General features: G+C 48.0%; 1 protein-coding gene across 1 annotated transcript in view; it reads left to right on the forward strand.

Annotated features, from left to right (window-relative positions):
* Positions 1 to 6449: 6449 nt before the first annotated feature.
* TAF4B (TATA-box binding protein associated factor 4b) overlaps positions 6450 to 19557 on the forward strand; it is a 67725-nt gene continuing 54617 nt past the window's right edge. Inside the window, 3 exon segments of the mRNA XM_086472765.1 lie at positions 6450 to 6753; positions 10597 to 10663; positions 10762 to 10841. Coding sequence (XP_086328891.1) covers positions 6450 to 6753; positions 10597 to 10663; positions 10762 to 10841 — 451 coding nt within the window.

A 19557-nucleotide genomic window follows, 5' to 3' on the forward strand; every position in this document is an offset into this window, starting at 1 on the left:
CAGGCACTTTTTATTTTTGACCAAGTAAAACCGCTGGTTTGAAACACCTGTGGAACTAAAATAAGGAAGGCGGATTGCAGTTCCAGGTTCAGAAATGGTGTATTTCCCTGCTTTTATGCTGTGTGTGTGCTGAGGGTGAATCAAATTGTGAATTCCCGGTGGAAGGCCAACAGTTCAGCTGAAAAACATGCACTTGCTTAATCCAAGATGATATGCAAGCACAGGGAGGTGGAAATTAAATGCACCACTCCAGCAATTGTTTCCTACAATGTGATGCTTCGGAGGAGAAAGGAAAACAAGGACACAGCCTTGTCTTTTGAAGGCGAGCCATGATTTGCCCTGATGAAACTGATTTGCTATGTCCCTTTTCCAGTCAGTAGTGGCCTTTATCTTTTTTTTTTTCTTTTTTTTTTTTTCCCCAGAGAAAAGACAACTGTACTGCACGGAGTTGCAATACTGACCACAGTGTTAGTTCTGGAGTTCTTTTAGAAAACTCCTTAGTTCTGTTTTCTTTTAGAAATAACACTTTCCGATAGCTGGCATAACTACTGATGTCTTTATAAAATGCTGATGAACAAAATTAAATCTAGCACTTTTATTTTTAATTTTGAAAGTACCTAGTGGAGTATAGTCCCACCTGACATCTGAGCTTGTTTCCTACAAGGCCACAGCATGACAGAACAGGAAGATACCCTAGATGCTACAACAGAATTCCAGTCTGGTGTTAAGGAGGTAAATGAACACTCACATCAGCTGTGACTTGTGTGCAGCTGGATTTCAGATGTCACCGGTGTAGCCTGTGTTGCAGCTTCCCCTCGGCCTTGTCATGGCTGGCGTTACGCGGTGGGCAGGGGGCGTTCAGCCCCTCTGGTAACTCTGCCGTCGGCTGCCGGTGGTCTCTGAATTCGCCGGGGTCTGGTTCTGACTGTCTGCATCGCTGTGCACTGCTCTATAAATATACAGCAGCACAGCGTTTGCTGTGGAACGTAACTAAATAGGTAAGAGTGGCACAGATGGAAATCAGTGGTATTATCATTTTGTCTTACTCAGATTTTTACTGCAAAAAATAACTGAAAGTGCAAGGTGCACAGATAGAGAAAAGAATCTGGAAAGGAGAAAAATACCTAGGTCACAGAACAATTATGAATGCTGTTGTAATGTTTTTGAAGTTCTAAGAGGCGGTAATTGTGCACAGATTAGGTGAATGAGCTTGCGTCTTCCTCAGATGAGTTCTGCAGTTTCCCTCAAACCGGATGCAAACTTTCCCTGAAACAGTTGTGCGAAACCCAACGTGCTTCTCCGTCCTGCGCTGCGCAGAGAGGCATATAGTCACATATTCTTCTTTTTCTTCTTGCACGTGTATTTGCTGAAAAACTTACTGACGTTTCCCAGGAGCTGATGATTGCCCTGGTTAGTGTTGGTGCAAGATACGTAAAATCTGTCAGAATCCCTGGTTTTTTTCCCTTTCCTACTGTAACTTTTTGCAGTGGGATAATTACTGCTCAGTGGTATTGTGAGTCCAGTGAAGTTCTGGTTTGTGTTCTCTCTCATTTACTAAGTGTGGCAGCCTTGTACATTATTCATGAGAAACAGATTAGCAATGTCACTTCACGTAATGCTGTATTATTACAGGCCACTGCAGCTTCAGCGATAAATCCGCTTGCTTTCAGTGGACTTTAACAAATAGCAAATGGTATCCAGTACTGCATAATACAGGTATGTGATTCTTAAAATGTTAAGTCTTAGATTAATTTTTATCACTCTCTGTCTTCCATTGAGAATCTATTTGTGCCCAATGGCTAAGCCTTTACTACTGTGAATCTTTTTGCAGAGGCATTTTAACTGTACCTGCTCCCTGTTTCCATTTTCAGCTGCCCATTTCTATTGCTTGTGCCCATTCCTCTCTTCTTTCTCCCTCTGTTCACTTGGTCTGATCTTTCTTCCTCACGTAAAGCCTAGCCTGTGAGGTGTGTGTGCTTCCCCAACCTTCCCACCTCATTTATCACTTCTGTGGCTTTGAGAAGCAGCTTTGGGTTCCCCAGCCCAGCAGGAACTGGTGCCCAGCCAGCCAGGCTGTCCTCTGCTGGGACCTGAACATGCTCCGTGTCCCGTTAGCTCTCTCGTTATCAGTAGTTCAGTGTAATCAACCAGCTTTGCAGCTTAGGACAATATGAAAGTATCTGCCTAATCCTGTTGTCGTACCTTCCTGCTGTACCTTTAAATGTTCCAGAAGGTTTCAAAGCTGCAGCGTATTGTACCTCATGGAAGAGAGAGTTTGACTTATTTCTGTAAGTGCCATGTTTAGCTTTGCATTTGTGACCTGAATTGTCCAAAAGAAGAGGCGCCTCCATAAAAGATTGTGAGTCAAGAGAGCAAAACCAGGGAGGACTGTAACCCTGACTATATATTTTTTTTTTTTTTAAATCTACTCAAATTGTAAACTTAATGTAGAGGTGTGGTTACTGAGGATATTAAATAGCCAGTTGTGATCTCACTCGGTCGTTTTCACTAGTAAATAAATTCACATTTGCAACTGTATTCCCATTACTTAATCTTTTTGCTCATCTCTTCTATTCCTGCATTTCCAACTAACTCATTCTCGCTGTTTTTTAAAATGAAATTTTCTGTTCCTGATTTCTACTGCTCTTATCCACAGTATCTCCTTTCTTTCAGCATCCTTTCCTGAAGAGCTGGTGTTCTTTGTTACTATTTAACTTGTTTCATGGTAAGATTTTAATATTTCCCATTGAAATTGACTATTTTAACTAATGACATTAAATCTTTACTCATATTTCTTCCTTTCATGTTGCTGTTACACGCATAAGTTAATCTTGTAGTGCTGCCAAGTCTCTGTCATTTAAGAAAAGCTTAAGGCAAATATTACAAGTTTCTCATTCCAGCTAATTTGCTGGTTGTGTTTAATTGATGATTTATCAATCAGAGAGAAAATAAAACTTTTGTAAAAAGGACCACTGACAGCTTAAAAACCCTAAAGCATATTAGACGGATGTTACAGGGTTGTAGGAAGCTGAACCCTGTGTTGGATGGGAAAGTGACTGAAGCCCTAAGGACTTTATAAAGGCCTGTCTTTGGAAGAGTCAAGGCCTGCTGCCTGGAGAGAAATCTGGAGGGTGGGGAGCTGGTTTGTGCTTTAAATGTGCTGTTTGAGAGCCTCAAGAAAGCTTAGACCAGCAGAGACCGATTGAGTGTGCCCTGGTAAGTCTGGGCTGCTGGGACCCAAGGCCAGGCAGCAGATAACCGAACAGCTCCTGGGAAGGGAACGTGACCTGCTGTTTGCAGCAACACCTTCCTCTGCCCGGAGGCAAAGGAGATCCCTCTGCATGACTGTCCGGTGAGCCCATGCACGGCTTATTTGAAGCAGCAGAGCAGGTCAATTTGCCAAGGCTGGGCATCCGTGGAACGAACAGCTAGATGTACCTTCCGCTGGCCTTGAAAAGCAGTTGCCATGCTTACCAGTATCTCTTGGACACTTTTTTCCTGTCTTTGGGGGAAAAAAGTTGTAGCTAAGAGCAATGACTTTGAGAATTTTTCAACGCATGGGGTTTTTTTGGTGGTAGCAGTCACCCAAGAAAATAAAGATTTAAAAAAACCCCCAAACCTCCAGGCAGTGACGAAAGCAGCTTTCCTTACATGTGCTGTAACCTGTTCAGTTACAGAAATAGTTTTAAAATTCCAGATTCTTTATTCCTTGTTATTCTCACCAACTTTTTGCATTTCTCTTAACTTGGGTAATGAAAACTGCATACTGGTCATATCCAGTCCTCTATAACGATACATTTTTCCAGGTGGAAAAAGGACTTTTATTTGCTGGGCAGTTTCATAGAATGATGGGTGCACCTGCTTTGTTTGGAGAGGACACCCATGGCACTTTAATTTAGGCCAGTATTTTTTTTAAGATACACATATTTCTAAATCTTCTGGACTTTGTTCATTGTTATTTTTCTCTTTATTATCATTGTGCTACAACTTCTCCTTTGTTGTCTTTCGTATCACTTCCTTTGCTCCTTTCGCCGCCTCCGTATGTTTTTCTCTCACTATGCTCTATTTTCTACTCCCTTTTTTCAGGCTCTGCTGTGCCTCGCAGCTTTAGTGCACACACTTCTGTCTTCTTCAGCTGCTTCTTTGTGTCTCTTCCAGATCCGCTTTCACTCCCAAGCGTTTGCAGGGAGGTCTCAGAGATTCCTCCAGAAGTTAAACGACCCAAGTAATACGCCAACTCCGTTCTTCCCAAAGCCCAAGAACAGCGCACAGCATGCTTTCCCCTGGATCCTCCTCCTCCTGCCCTCGGACACTGTTGCTCTTTGCTGGAACTGAAGTTTCCCTGTCTCCTGGTCTCCGGGCATCCCGTGGCACGCAGGAGGGAACTCGCTGAACCCTGGTTGTTACTCGGTGTGTGCAGCACGGCTCCGTATGCGTCAGCAGTGAGGTAATTCGCTCGGACTTGGCAGAGCTCTTAGGGGTGCAGGCTGCCTCCCTCCCGTGTTACCCCATCGCCTCCTCTTCCACCGCCTCCCTCGCCTGCTCTCAGACTTGGGAACTGCAGCCGCCGCCTCTTTGGGATTTTGGGCTGAGTTTCTTCTGGAACGGGAGGCGCCGTGACCGCCGAGGCAAGGTGGGAGCCGCGGCGAGGAGGGAGAGGGGATGCTGTGTGAGAGAGCAACTGCTGTTTGGATCCTAAACCGGGGCTTTTGGCGTCCCCGAATACAGGCTTCTGTGGCACGGTGTTCCCTACCTGGTACGTGGCCAATGCAGGTGCAAGAGCTGTGCTTTCTGCCGCCTGTTACAGGTACCAGAGTAACAGCAGCGGTGAACGCATGGTAGAAGGAGCCTGACATGTCTGCAGGATTAAGGCACTTACCCAGCTCGTCCGTGCGACTGATCTTCACGCCTGCTGTTCCCTGTGCTAGTGGAGTTTGGGAGGGTACAGCTACCGGTGGCGTGACCACGCTGGAAATTGAGCTGTGGCCACATGCTTTCAGTCCTCCTCTCAAGTGACTTCTGTTCTGCAGCTGTTCCAGTTGCTGCTGACGGCGTTTTAAAGCAGTAGCCCTGTGAAATCAAGCAAGGTTGTGAACTGAAACGGTCAGCAAGAGGAGTGTTTCCTTTGCTCCTGCAGTCTGACAAACCTGTGGGCAGTAGCGCGTGGAACTGTCTATCAGGCCATGGAAGAACAGTTGCCTGTTTTTTTGCATTCTGTTCACATTTTACATGATTTTCAGTGTATCCTCAAGTATTAGAATTTCTTGTCTACATTTCTACCTGAAAAACATGGTTGCAAAGGATGTTTAATACAGGAGTAATTAAAATGAAAGTTATTTTTTACTCTTACAACATTTCGTTGGATTTTGTGCATCTTGTACCACTATAACACACTGCACACCGGGTCTGGTTTTGTCATCCCTTGTGCTGTGCTCAGCCTGGTCAGATGAGCCAGGGAAGTTTTATGGGTAACGTGAAGCACGTGCATAAGCGAGGTTCAAAACCTACTGAAATTCAGCCCAAACTTAGCTACGATCCACAAAAAGCCCTCAGAATTCCTGAAGGTCGCGCTGACATCCCTATCCAGCGAGCAAAAGCGTTCAGTTACGCTCTGAAGAACCGTTCCGAAAAGCTACGCCGCGGGTACCCCCTAACGACCGCGGCTTCTCCGCCAGGGGAGCGACCGGCGCGTCCCGCCTCGGCCCCGCTCCGGGCCGGGCCCTGGCGGGAAGGTCGGACCGGGCAGCGCTGTCCCCGCCGCACCCCCCGGCCCGCCAGCCGGCCCAGCGCCGGTCCCCGGCAGATCGCCACCCGGGCACGGCCTCCCGCTTGCCGGAGCTCCCGCCGTTCCCAATGGCAGCCCAAGGGCGCCCGCACAGTCCCCGGGGGCAGCCGGCGGGCGGGCCGGGGGAGGCGCAGCGCCGGCTCTGCCGCCGCCACCCGCGCTGTCCCTGCGGACCCCGGCCCCCCACACCCCCCCCACCGCCGCGGGGGGGGCCCTCGGGGCGCCGCCGGCTCCCTCCTCAGCGCCGGCCGTCCCCGGTGCGGCGGCGGGGCGGGGGAGCCGCGCCTCGGCGCCTGCGCGGGGGGGGTCCGCATGGCGCTGTAAACAGGGCGGGCGGGGGCGCGCCGCGGCCGGGCGGGCTCGGAGGGGCGGCGGGGCCGGGCCGGGCGCCGCCGCAGTAGGGCGCGCCGGCGGCGTGGGCCCGCCCTCCGCCCGCCCTCCGCCCCGCTCCCTCCCGCCGCGGGCAGGGGAGGCCGGGCCGGGCGGGCACACGTGCGCGGCGCCCGGGAGCCGGCAGCGCGGGGCCACCATGTGTTTCCGCGAGCGCGCCGGCGGCCGCGGCGGCAGCAGCAGCGCCTGAGCGTCTCCCGCCCGCGATGCTGCGGGGCGGCGCGGAACTCGACGCGACGCCGCCCCCCCCCGTCCCCTCGCCGCCTCCTCCTCCATGAGCACCTCGGCGGCGGCGGCGGCAGCCCCCGTCAGGCTGATGCCCGGCGGGCAGCCGGAGCAGGCGGCCGCCGCCGCGCCGCCCGCCAGGCTCCTCTGCGCCCCTGCGGCGGGCCCGGCGCCCGACCGGGGCAGCCCCGCCGGCGAGGTGCCCCGCGGCCCGGCGCCTTCCGCCGCCCCGCAACCGCCGCGCCTGGCGGCCGGCCCCGGGAGGGCCCTGGTGGCGCGGGTGGTCGCCCCCGGGGGCCCGCGGCCGGTGGCGCCCAAGGGGCCGCCCGCGGCCACCCTCCAGCTGCCCCCAGGTGAGTGGGCGGCCGCCCCCCCCCCCACCCCCCCCCCCCACCCGGCTGCCCCGGCTTCGGGCTGGGTCCCGTGTCGCGACTTGCCTGGCATGTCGCGCTCCCCGCCGCCTGGGAGCGGGTCGGGAGGGACGGGGTGGCCGCCGGGCGTCCCGTCCTTGCTGCGGGGGGCCGAGCCGTAGGGAAGGGCGGGCAGGGCGGCGGGGGGAGCGGCGGCTGCCGCCGCAGGAGGGGGTGTTGCGCGGGGGTGCACGAAGTTTCGGGGCGAGCTGCTTTTTTTGCCCCGAACTTGTGGGAGCTGGGGTGTTGGTCTGCCCTGCGGGGCGTGGGAAAGCTCCGTGGGTGCAGTCGGTCAGCGCTGGGGATGCTCGCAGCATCGGGGATGCTTGCAGCCTGTCTGGAGGATGGATCTGGAAGTCTCTGGATTAAGGCAACTTTTTACTTTGCTGGATAGCACGAGGAGCAGGAGGACCGAGTTACCTTAATTTGCGACTTGGAAAAAAAAAACGAATTGAGGCTTTCGTGGAACTTGGATGAACGAGTAACGCGGGAAGCGTGAGCGTGGGTGAGCGGCTGCAGAGAACTCCCGCTCACGGTGCGGGTCGGGCTGCTCCCGCTCCCCCCGAGGGCTGTTCTGGGGGAGTTGCCCTCTCTGCTGCGACCAGGCCGACGTGAAACGTTTCTGAAACAAAATATCACCCGGCATAAGGAGCGTAATGGTGAAATTTCACTAGAAGTTGCCCTTTGGAACGCTTTTTTCTATAAAGCGTGCGTGGGAAAGGACTTTAGAGAGATCCCACACTGAGGGATGCACCTCCTATAGCGGCAGAGGAGATACCAGTGTAGGAATTGCGTGGTGCTGGTGAAGGCGGCTTAACACTTTGGGGAGCAGCAGGGCGTGAGCCAGGGCTCCTGCTGGCGCTTCCTCCCGAGGGGGAGAAGTTGGTTCTGAACTCCCCGCTCTTCCCTGTCAGGCTGTATTGAAATGCTTTATAAAAAATAAAGTGGCTTTGATTCCTCTGGTCTTGGTCTCGCTGCATTGAGACCCCAAGATATGTAATCGCTCTATTGCTGTTGTTGCTATAATTATTTCCTGCCAGGACAGTTCCTTTGGAGCATCTGTTGCAATTACTTTAAGGTAGGATGTTGCCGAAAAGGATGACTGGCTTTACATTAATTCGTGTGCTGCTGGTGCATATTTGCATTTTTTCTTTCTTTCTTTCCTCTTTCTTTTCCCCATGTCTTTGATAAAGACATGCACCTCTCAAGCAAACATATGATGCTAATGTAATTTTTAAAAAAAAAAATACTGTAATCAGTTTCACTGTAGATTTCCCAGCACTCACATGATGCTATAATGTCTGGGCACTCAGCAGTCAAGGATGAGTCTAAATCCTTGCCAGCTGTCCTCTGAAATGAACCGTGATGGAAATATATTAAATTTTGTAGCGGGGCCCCCCAGATCTTCAGGTTTTCTATCTTAATATTCTGGCTTTCTGGAATGTATTGGCATTCAATTAAAACTTCTTTCTGTGAAGGTGAATGCTCCTGTGAGTTGGCTGTAGTTTGGAAACTGCAAGTTAGCAAAACTTTTGTTGTTCGTAGTAGTTTGGGTTTGGATTCATCAAGGTGTACTGCTGAACGTCATCTGACCTGTACGGTGGCAGTAACATCAGCTTGTTTTCCTTGCTCCTGGGATAAGAAACAAATCAAGCAGACTTGGTACTGGAAGTTCAGAGTGCCAGGAATGTGCAACATTGTGCCTAGGGAAGTGTTTGAGTTCCCACCCCTGGAGGTATCTAAAAGACATGTAGATGCTCCCTTCAGGACATGGTTTAGTGGTGGACTTGGCAGTGTTAGGTTGATGGTTGGACCTGATGGTCTTAAAGGTCTTTTCCAACCTAAATGAGTCTGTGATTAAAAGTAACTGCATGGAGGAGTTTAATGCTCCAGAAGGAGCATAGAAGTTGTCAGATTTCAAATGGATCAGTGTTTTGGGGAAACTTGTCTAAATACTTGTCCTAAGGATGGTTTAGAAATGCATTCTGGCTTGAGTAAGTGTTAGTATTCTACCTCTGTCTTCCATGTGAATTCAATTTATAATAAATAATAAAATCATTCAGAAAGTTAAATGCAAATTGAATAGCATTAAAGCTACAAGTATCCTTAAAAAACAAAGTGGAATAAACCACCAAATTCTTAGGCTTGAAAAGTTTGTATTTCAAATAAATTGCAAAATCCAGCCATGCAGGATAAAATACAGAAGGGGGAATGCACTTGGCTTTAAAATCATGGCATCCAGGCAGTGGCACCTGCTAAGAAAAAATGCCTACAGAAAGCGTCCTCCCCTTGAGTTTTGAAGGGAGATACTTGAACTGGTTTGTTCTGGGGAAGGCTGGACAGCACTGCCTGGAGCAGGCATTGCTCCTGTGCTCCTGCAGGGCTGCAGTCTGGGGAAGGAAGGGTGCCAGGGGAGCTGCAGTTCCCCCCGTGGCTTGGAGAGCAGCGGAGGTTCATGGCAGTCATGGGTTTAGGCCATTCATTCTCTTCCATCTCTACCTCCCCATCCCTCTTGCCCGGAATAAAGCCAGGAGGATGGAAAGGCAGATGACCGGGTATGACTCCTCATCTCTGTGAGCATGGGTTGTCCCTCTGCCAAGTGACACTTTACCTGGTTACCCAGGAAGGACCATTGAGCTTTGCAAGCTCTCCAGGTGTTGCAGAACGCAGGCTTGCTCGTGAGTAACACGGGTTTTTCATCACCTTCCTGTGTTTTCCTCTACAAAGTGCTGTTAGACCACTGCTGGTACTGAAGGCCTTCCTCCTTCACCCTCAGGGTTATCTCCTGTACTAGCAGTCAGGAGGAGTGAGTCCATCCCTGGCTTACGGCTGAGCACCAGTGGGGCTTTTAGCACACAGTACGACTCCAGCTGGGGACTGTGTCCTTTATACACCATCAGCTGGACAGATTCTGCCTTGAAGGTTTGGTTGTGGCACTTTGACCTTACGTACCATCAGCTCTTAGACTTCCTAAATGGAGGGGACTTGTGTGACCTGCCAAAGGGACCCTTCCTCAGTTGTCCTCTGTTGACAAGAACACGCAAGCAGCGTTGCAGAAGGCTTTGCATGTAGCAAGGTGGTCTGGGGGACTGGCAGAGAGCAGCCCAGCACGGCAAGAGCAGGGCTGCCTCAGCCCAGAGCCCTGCTGGTCGTGTGCTCTGAACTGCTGCTGTCTCGTGTCATGGACCATCTGCTTAACAAGAAGGTGTGTCCTTGGTTAACTTGAGCTTCGTGTTGGGTGGAAAAATGGTTGGGTTGTGCTGTTAACAGGAGGAAATAGTGAAAGGCTTGGGAAGGGGAAGGAGCGAGAAGGTTTCCATGGACTGTGACAAATGTGTCTATAGCTCACCTTAGTGTCTTTGGGACCCACGCTGCTTTGAAGAAATGGAGAGTAGAAAAAGAGCATAAAAATAACAAGGAGAATATTGTTCCTTGCTTTCCTTTCTTCTTTACTTTTCTTGAACTTAGTTTTTTGTCACTTCTGTGTCTGTTCTTGCAGCTTTCATTCTATCCCTGGCCCTGGAATGCTCATTACAGGCAGGCAATTGGCAGATGTATCTGCTTGTCTTGTGGAGGGATGAAAAAATACAGAGCTCAACCAGGTGCTAGGGATCCTCTGTTGTTACCTTCGGATCTGCTTACAGCAGGAAACTCTTCAAAAAGCTGGCCTGGTGCTGCTGCTGCTGGTTACAGGGCTCTGACAGCGTCTGCCGGCACTTTTCCCTGTAGCATCAGCTGCCTCTGGTGTCTGTATTTCTGTTTGACGCTTTCCGTTATTGCTGACAGCCACGGGCCTGAACAAGCGTGGTGTCGGCAAAGAGAAGTTGCCCCAAGTCTGCCTTGATTTGCACGAGTAAGCTGGGGCAAGGCATGGCCTCCGTATGACATTTGCTTTGCACCCGACTTGGAGGGGCATGGCAGCGGGTACAGGCTCTTGGGTTCTGTTTGCAGCTCCCTTGGCTTTGCTGGGATGTTTTGGCTTGTCCCTGTCAGGTTTTCCACTGCCTACGGCTTATCTGGGCCGGTGGTGGGTAACTGCTCAGGAAGCACAACCGCTGCTCGTGGCAGGTGGCCAGGGCTGCGTGGCAAGAGGCAGGCGGTTGGCGTGCGGACACCTGGGGGTGGGAGGCACAGAGCTGATGGGGGCGTCCCAAAACTGCTTTGGGCTGGTGTGGAGCCTGATCTTGTCGGGTTTCTCTTCATTCGATATAGAACCTAAGGTAGCCTGAGGAGGTAAGGGCTGGATGCTGCCACCTTCTGCTTTTGAAGTTGGCACTTCTGTACTGTACAAGTACAGTGCTCTGCATCTCCCTCTTCGTGTTGTAGTTGTTGTTTCTTGGTTGTAAAACTGCAGGAGGAATTTGATATTGTTGTATTTGCATCTCATCCTTCACTTGGAATAGGTGGAAGTGCTGATTTCAAAATACTTCTCAGTTTATGTTGTGTTTGGGTAGGAGGAGGCTATCTAAAGATTTCTTGTCAAGAAGACAAAAAGACCCTAGAAATGCCTTCAAAGGCTGCAATTTCTGGATGCCGATAATCTCATGAAGTCTAAGCGTAATTCTTGGGCTGTGGGATGACCAGTAGGGGCTAAATGAAATATGGCTGCAACCTTTTATATCTGCTAGTGTCCTCTCTTTAGCAGGTTTATCAGGATGGATTCTTTGCAAGCTTCTCCACATTGAATGACACCAGTCAACTTTTTTTTTTTTTTTCCTGAGGGGTCAGCAAAGCTTTGGCAGGCTTGAGGAACTACGTCAAACTTAAAAAATAGTGAACAAATGTCTTCCACTGTAAGCAGTAGAAATTTCAGCTGCTCCATAGGACTTGATTTTGCTTTCAGGACTGAGTGTGTCTAGCAAAACAATGCCTTCATATCATTAAATGCAAACCCCTGTGGGAATTAAGATTTACATCTTGGCAGAAGATATAAGGCTAACTTCTAGATTTACGATTTTCACAAAAAAAAACCCTGATGCATTCTGAATACTGAAGCACTAAAATATGATGCTCAGTAAAATTAATGTTAAATGCTGTTCAGACTTTACAGTCAATTGGAGTGTATTGCAAAGAATTACAGCTACAGGCTGGTGAATAGTAAACTTTTTTTAATCCTTAAAGAGAAAGAATGTGAGCTTGACTTGCGTTGCTTTTGCAGTATTTAAAGGACACTTCAGCTTGTAGCAGTAAAAATAGCATCATCCCCACACAAATGACAGCTGGAAGAAATCCTAATTGTATTTCAGTATTCTTTTTGCAAAGATGCTAATAAAATAGGTAAGCTCATGAGTTGTTGTTCTGAGTATTTTGCAATACCAGATTTTTTTAAAGTTACCTTGGAGAACCAAGTATTTGTCATGCCATGTGGTAGAAATCTGTGCTGTGCTTAGTGGGTAGGATTGTATGTGGCAGTTGTAGGTGCAAGTTTTGCTCTAAGTTGCAAAGTCTCTGGTAACTATCAAAGAGGAATAATTAGTACTGCCTTAACCACTTTGACAAAAACCCAAAGGCAAATACTTTTTTTGGAATTCTTTTTGTATGAAGCTACTTCTACTATGTAGAATCATCAACCTACTGTGATGATTTCAGAAGAAAAACGTATATAATTTGCAAAGTGGAAAAGATCACAATGGAAGTTTCTGAGTGGCTTGCTCTTCAAATTGTCAGGACTAAGGTCGGTTCTGACATCTGGGTCACCTTGAGAACAAAGTCCACCAACGGATCTTTTCCACCAGTGTCTGGAGGAAATAGTCTCTGATCACAACTGAAGTAAGGTGAAAATGGCAGCAGGTGGAGGATCCTTGTTGCTGAACAAATCTAGGGGCTGTTAAGGCTGGAGGACTTGTGAAGCTCAGTGATCTTACTGGGGTGGTTTGGTGAACTAGGAGTCAGATGTTGTGATGGCACTTGTTTTTCAGGGCTCGTGTTTGCAGACCTCTTCTAGCGCACGCTGCCAGTTTGGTGGAGGCAGAGGAGGTGCCTTTGTTAGTACTGGCTGCTCCTTGGAGTTGCCTGGGACATCGAAGTTCTTTGTGTGTGGATGTCCAGCCCAGACTGACAAGTGGGTGAAACAGCACGCCCTGGTTGGCACAGCACCTGAAGGTTTTCGCTTGCCGAGTGGCAGTTGCCATCTAGTTCAAGTGGAGCCCTCGAAGCCAGGCCCAGCTGACCGCTTTGGTGGTGCGTGGTGTATTACTGGGCAGTCTGCTTGGGGCCCTCATGGTGTGTAAGTGTATTCAGAACACCTTTCTGTATGGCTTGCACACTGGCCACTTGACAAATATCACACGTTCGGTGACTGTTTCCACAGTATCTGTGTAGACAGAAGTTAATGCTTCTGTGAAGTTTTTGCTGTCTTCTACAAGGATTTTTGTTGCTCAGTCCTGCTTAAAGCAAGGTGGTAATCAGTGTTAAAATTAAGCCCGTGCTTGCCCTTCTGAAATGAGTGAAAATCCATCCAACAGAGGGGTGAATATGTACTTTTAGAGGAAATTAAGTAGAATTCAACCTTCTACTGGTCCCCATGTGAACGCCAAGGAAACAGGTGTCCCATTGCAAAATTGATCTGTATTAATTGAGCTGATTCTGCTTGTATTTAAGGGAGACACAGATTTAAAGGGGGCTGATCTTGTCCATTATTAGAACTCTACCAAGACACCAGTTATGTTTTTAGCATCTCTTGGTTTAAAATTAAGATTTATAGTTCAACACTCTTGTGTTTGATTTCTCTGTAACAGCTTCGTAGCTCACAGTGTTCTAGAAGTGGTAAGTGCAGGGTATGGCATGCCTTCTGCTCCTTAGAAAGCCGTGTGCTGTATATACATGGCTGCAATGTGCCAAGCATCCCACTTGCTATTTAAAGAATTTAACTCCAGTGGATACGAGGAGCACACAGCAAAGTAGAAGAGGGTGTGGTGTATAGATTCGGTGCCTGATGCAGTGCAGTAGGAGTTGTCTTAAAATTAAGGAAGTGTCACTTTGGCTCCTTGGAGGTACTATTTCACTGCCATCAGCTGAGTCCTCTGCAAGTACTTGAAGCTTCTTCATGAAGTAACTTGGGTTCTGGAGAACTCTTCATCAGATCGTCTTATCTGTAGACAATCCTGGAGCTGTCTGATTGCTCAGATAGGAAAGCAACCAGGCCTCAAGTAGCAAAGCTGAAAACCACAAAGATTAGATGGGGAAATGCCGATGGGAAATGATCCTGGGTGCTGAAAGATGTGGCCCAAGGACAAGAGCTAGATGTGCTTACGATACCAAATAAGACTCTGCCTTGTGGAATGCAGTGTTGGCTGGGAATCCAGTATGCCTATCTACAGTAAAAACAAAAAAAATCTTGGGATTCAAGTGTAATAAAAACACTTTGAATTCAAATAGAAACAGTAGTGCCATCTTGGAATTCTGCCCAGAAAACATTCCCTCCAAGAATCAATGCAATGGCCAGATTTTCTTTTGACAGATGGATGGTATGGCCATCTCTTGTTCGCTATAAATAAAAGGTATGCTACCTTGCAACTGGGACAGTTATGTTTCTGCACAAGAGTTCTGCTACAACTGTAAAATTGCATGGATATAAATGTATTCTCAAGTAATGAAGCTCAGCTGTGCATGCAGTCGAGGAGTACTCTTAGGTCTAAAACCTGGGCGTGTATTCTGCGAAAAGGCATCAGCACTATGGGGGCCCAACTGCTGGTCTGTTAGAGAGATCCGCCTGGGCACCAGAATGCGTTGGTGAGCAGGTAGCCTGGGTAAGACTGGTTAAGCAGTGTGTGAAACTTGGCTTCAGATTTTTGCATTTTCAGCACTTTGTGTCTAGTTCCTGGAGGAAGGGAGAGAGAAGGGGTGTGGTTAGACTCTCCAGAAAGATGCATGGCGTCTGTTATTCCAGACTATTTGAAACAATAGGTTATCAGACTCTGCTCCATCCTTCTTAGAAGAGACATCTTCATCCCTTTCCTCACTTCCTATGCTTGAAAAGGCTGTGCCTGTACTGGGCGTCTCAGGAGCTGGTGCCCACTGTTAGCACAGAACCTTGCTAGAGAAAAGTTAGCGTTACTGGAGGCAGCAGCCTTCGCTGTGAGTGTACGTCCCTCGAGCTGTTAGTGTGACCGACTTGTGGGTGTGTGGTGGTTTAAAAAGCTGCTCACAGCAACCCAGGCAGTCTGGGAAACAGTAATGCTAGTGAAATGGTGCTGTCACTGGTCAGTGATGTCTGCAAGTAAGGCTGGTCCCTGGCTTTGGAAAGGCGAGATGTCAGACATCCGAGGCTGATGCAACCTTAAAAGATGTAGACCAGCGTCCACAAGAATCTGCAGTGTGGTGTTTGTGCAGTTGGCAAAGGTGCTTTCAACTTCTTTAAAGAACTTGAGGGAATAACATTGAATTGTATTTTATTTGGGCTGTGTTCTGTTGTACATACATGTTGGGATTATGCCCTTTGAACTTTTCTCCTGAAGTTAGTAAATTCCATATCTGTGGGCAAAACAAGGTGCTTTTCGTTGGAATTCAAAATTGGGCCTTTCATAGTGACACTACAATATCTGCACACCAGTCACTGGTCCTGAGCCATTGCTACAGAGGCCCATTAGTACAGAAACTTCCCTGGAACAGAGGGAAAAGGTGCAGAGGGTGATTTCTGAGATATGTAATTATTTGGTTAGTGAAACGACATATGAACAGAATGAATTGGTTGAGGGTCTGGGTATGAGGCAAGTGATTCTGGTTGCTGCCATAACAGTGTTGATTATGGGCTGATCATTGCTGAATTCCTCTTGCATCAACTAAAATTGACTGCCAAAGGCTGGAATGATTTGTTGTATGGAGTAAAATGCTTTGTGGGTGTAGTGTACAAGCTGAGCAACTCACCTTGACCCATATGGTGTAGATGAGCCCTCTATCCTACTTGTCTGGGATATCTAAGAGCAATCTGATGTTTTCCCAAGAAAAGCCCCAAACAGACCATCTTAATGACTTCCCAGAATATCAATTGTCGGAAGTTAGAGTCCATCATTGGGAGCCTGCGGTGAGGCGACCTTGGGTGGCTGCCAGACCTTCATTGTAGCCTCGTTCCTAAGACAGCGAGATGTTGCCTCTAGATTGGGCTGTTTTCATTTCTTCATCTTAAATACATAAATCTGCAGTAGACATCTAGGAAAACCCGGGTGCCAAGTGAGGGCCATGGGGAATAAGTAGTTCTCCTACGTGCGGTACAGCCCCTACTTCATCTGAGAACATACGGCCCCAGCGTATTAGAAGGATTATGCGAGTCATGTAAAAGTTAAGTCACTTTGGTATCAGACTTACCGATCCTGTCTCTCACGGTGTTCCATTAACACTTTTTGCCTCTTTAGCAGTCTTTTAGAGCCAGTCTACAACATAACGCACCTTGATCTGATCACGGCCTAAACAGTGTATGTCTCTAATAATGCCCATTCTGGGTCTGTCTCAGTCCTGTAACGGGTTTTTGCAACTTTTAAGTGACCTGTTCTGTTGGCTCAATAAATGGGGCTGAATAAGAAAAAAAAGCGCGTTTTTTAAAAGGATACCTTTAGAGAGAAAAACTATTTTCAAAGCTGTTGCATGGATTAGTCATTACTTTCTAGCTGCCATTCAGTTTCCTACTAAAACATCCCCTTTAAAGCTTGGTCTTGCCTTGTAACTGCCTTAAAAGCTATCCCTTTGTTTTGAGTAGTTGAGTGAAAGAATGAGATTTGTTTAGGAACAGAGAGCACTGAACCATTACTGTTGTTTTAAAACATTGTTGTTGTTAAGCTATTTGCTTGCTGACTGGGGACCTGAAAGTCTCATTTAGCTCTGTATTTTCAGTTGGTGTTAAAGCGAACCTTACTTAGGTTGGCAACATGCCTGATGCAGGCACCCCTTGTCTTGAAATAAGCCTAAACGGACCCTTCCTTGAAAGCGGCTTTTGTAACTCGTGTTCTCTTAAATGAGTTGGGTCTAGTGCCGTTGGTTCTTGCTTGGATTTTGTTTTAGGAGCAAGACTCTTCATTTTGTCACGTTGCTCCCCAGCCAGCAGTTCTGAAGAGCTGTCATGTTGAACCAGTTGTGTTGGAAACCAAGTCATTGAAGTGGTGGCTTAACTTGACAACTTCAGCTTCACGTGTAACAGCATGTGGTGTATCTCTACTGGAGCACACCTGGCTGGTTATCCCAGGAAATTCCTTCTGGATGTTCTCCTTCAGAAATGGCTTCAGCCTTGTCTTACGTGGTAGAAATTTAATGGTGGAAGTTGCCCTTATGGTGGGATGCTTTTAGCATACGTTGGTGTTTAGTGCTGCTGGAGGAAACCCCGAGCTTTGGTTGGCAGCGCAGCTTTACGTTAATAACAGTGTGGTTTCCTCGACGCTGTTCCCCGAAATACAGTGAAGCCCATGCAGGTGGCCTTATGTGCAGTGGCATAAACAGATCTGTGCCATGATCCCGCAGCTTCTTGTCCATATCTCTGGTGAGGTTTTTGGTTCTTTGTCTGTAGTTACAATGAAAAGGTATCTGGAAGTTGCTCCTCCTGCTAACCTGTGTTTCTTGATTCCTGGGTTGGATGCTAAACAGAGCTACAGCTTAGAAAATTTGGAGTGCATTCTAACCATTTCCTTGGCTGGTGGTACTGGGAAAGCAAACATTTACAGCGGGGGTATCTCAGGTGTGAGCAGCAAATGGAATTTTAATAGAAGGCATCTCGTTTTGCATGGCACGTGCTGGTGGCGTGCCTAGGTAGAGGCTGTTCTGGGTGGTGGCTGCCTGAGCTTTGCAGGAGTGACACCGGGCGCTCTTTCTGGAGGCATGGTTCCTGGGGCCCCTGTTCCAGGAGAAGGCAGGCCACTGGGGAGAAAGGGTGTAGATCTCAATGAGACCCCTTCAAGGTGAGAAGCTATAGCGTGGCTCCTTCTGTGTAGCTTTGGAGGAAGCTGAGCTGGGTTTTGGTTGTCAGTTCCTTCCCCCCCAGCCTTCTCTGGCAGTCAAGAAGAATAAATAACTTTACAAAGGATGTTTTTGGCAGGACAGGCAGAATATCTAGAGACAGAAGTCTATATTTGTTGTAAACAGGGCTGTTTGTTAATCTGCAAGAGACACCCACGTCCGCCAGTGAAGCATGTAAGAGCTAATCCCTGCTGCTAACTGGTCACTCGGGTTTTCCGTTTGTGGTCTGAAAAGCAGAACAGCCTTGTAGCCTCAAAGGGAGGGACTGTGCCTTACTCCTCCTGTCAAAGTGCACGAGTGGTGAGAAAGTATCTCCTGTTCTCTGAAACAACTTCAGTGAAGCCGTCAGGCTGTGTATCCTGTAAAGGGTGCTTGCTTGGAAGGGCTGCCCAAGAGAGGGCTCCTTTGGTGTTACAAAGCTGCTGGGCTGCTGTTCAGTAACTACAGTTGTGCTGATGTTTTGGTCGGGTTGCAGGTACCTTTTCTATTTTTAAATGCTGTGTTGAGCGGCATTATCTGAAACTTCACTGTTTTGGCTGTTCAGAGGTTCCCCCACTCCCTGTTTTCTTGTGGAGTTGCAACAACTGCGAGACCTGATATGTTTTCACATTTAGTTTATCAAAAATTGCCTTCTAGTGAATGTGAAAACAGCTCTTGATAACAAACATCTTTTTTTTTTCTTTTTCCCCTCAAGTGAAGAATATGGATGCTCGCACTTCATTTCTGATAGTAGCATCGATTCTGTGTACGTGACCTTTCTATGGAGAACCTCAAGGTTATCACCTGCTGTTCCCTCATTTCACACTTGTTCAGCTGTACATGGTGTATGAGACTTCGGGCCTTGGTTTTGAGTGCTGTGGAACCTTTTCTTCTGGCAGAGGGCACCTGTGTCTCCTCTTGGAGTCTGCACTATTGACTTCAGAGTTGGGTAGTTGCTTTTGTTTCAAGGCAGAAAGGGAGAACAAAAGGATTTTAAGTTGTGAAAAGTATAAGTAAATTTGGGCATCCAGAAGTAAAACATAAATGTTGTTTTCAACAGCGGAGTTGTCAGATGGAGTAACAGTATTTTTCTGGATATGCAACTGTCTCGTGCATCTGCCCCATGTAGTAAAGGCTGCTTGAGAAAGGAGGGACTCGTGTAGATGCTACTCTTGCAGTCTCAGTTGGTGTGCTAAGTAAATGGCAATATGTTGACGTTACAGAATTTTACACCAAGTTTTGTGTTGCCTTGCAATATCCTCTTATGCTTTTAGATGTGGAGGATGAAAAGCTGTTTCTAAGCATGTGGTTACAGCTTGATCTTTTTTTTTTAAGAAAACAAAACTCAACTCATGGAGCTTGTGGCTTTTCTTGTTGAATTCATTTGAACTTGGACAGAAGCAGTGTTTTAGGCTGTATTGTACAGCAACATTTTGTCAGCTTCCAGACAAACCAGGTAGCAAGAAGACTATTTCATTGATGCAGTCTTGTTTTACACTAGGAAAGATCCTAAGCATGCACAGAAGATCTGGGATTCTTCAGCTACTGGGTAACTTCCAAGAAAGTTTAATGCAGTCCTCTGAAAATGTTGAGGTGCTCTTATTCACAGATCTGGCATTGTCCTGTTCTTCCTCTCTTTCTTTTATGTGAAAGACCTTTGTGAAGCGAGGTGTTCGAGGGTGATGGTCTTAGTGGTGGACTCTGCAGCAGCTGCTGTTGAAGGTGAAGGAGGGGAGGCACCAGCAAAGGTAGGGGGCTCTGTAGCTCCCTCGAAGGATCTGAAGCCGTTCAGACCAGGGGTCCAGCTGGCATTTTGTATTTGTGAGCCTG

The sequence above is a fragment of the Leptosomus discolor genome, chromosome 13 (assembly GCF_034619465.1).
Source record: "Leptosomus discolor isolate bLepDis1 chromosome 13, bLepDis1.hap2, whole genome shotgun sequence".
Taxonomy (NCBI): domain Eukaryota; kingdom Metazoa; phylum Chordata; class Aves; order Leptosomiformes; family Leptosomidae; genus Leptosomus; species Leptosomus discolor.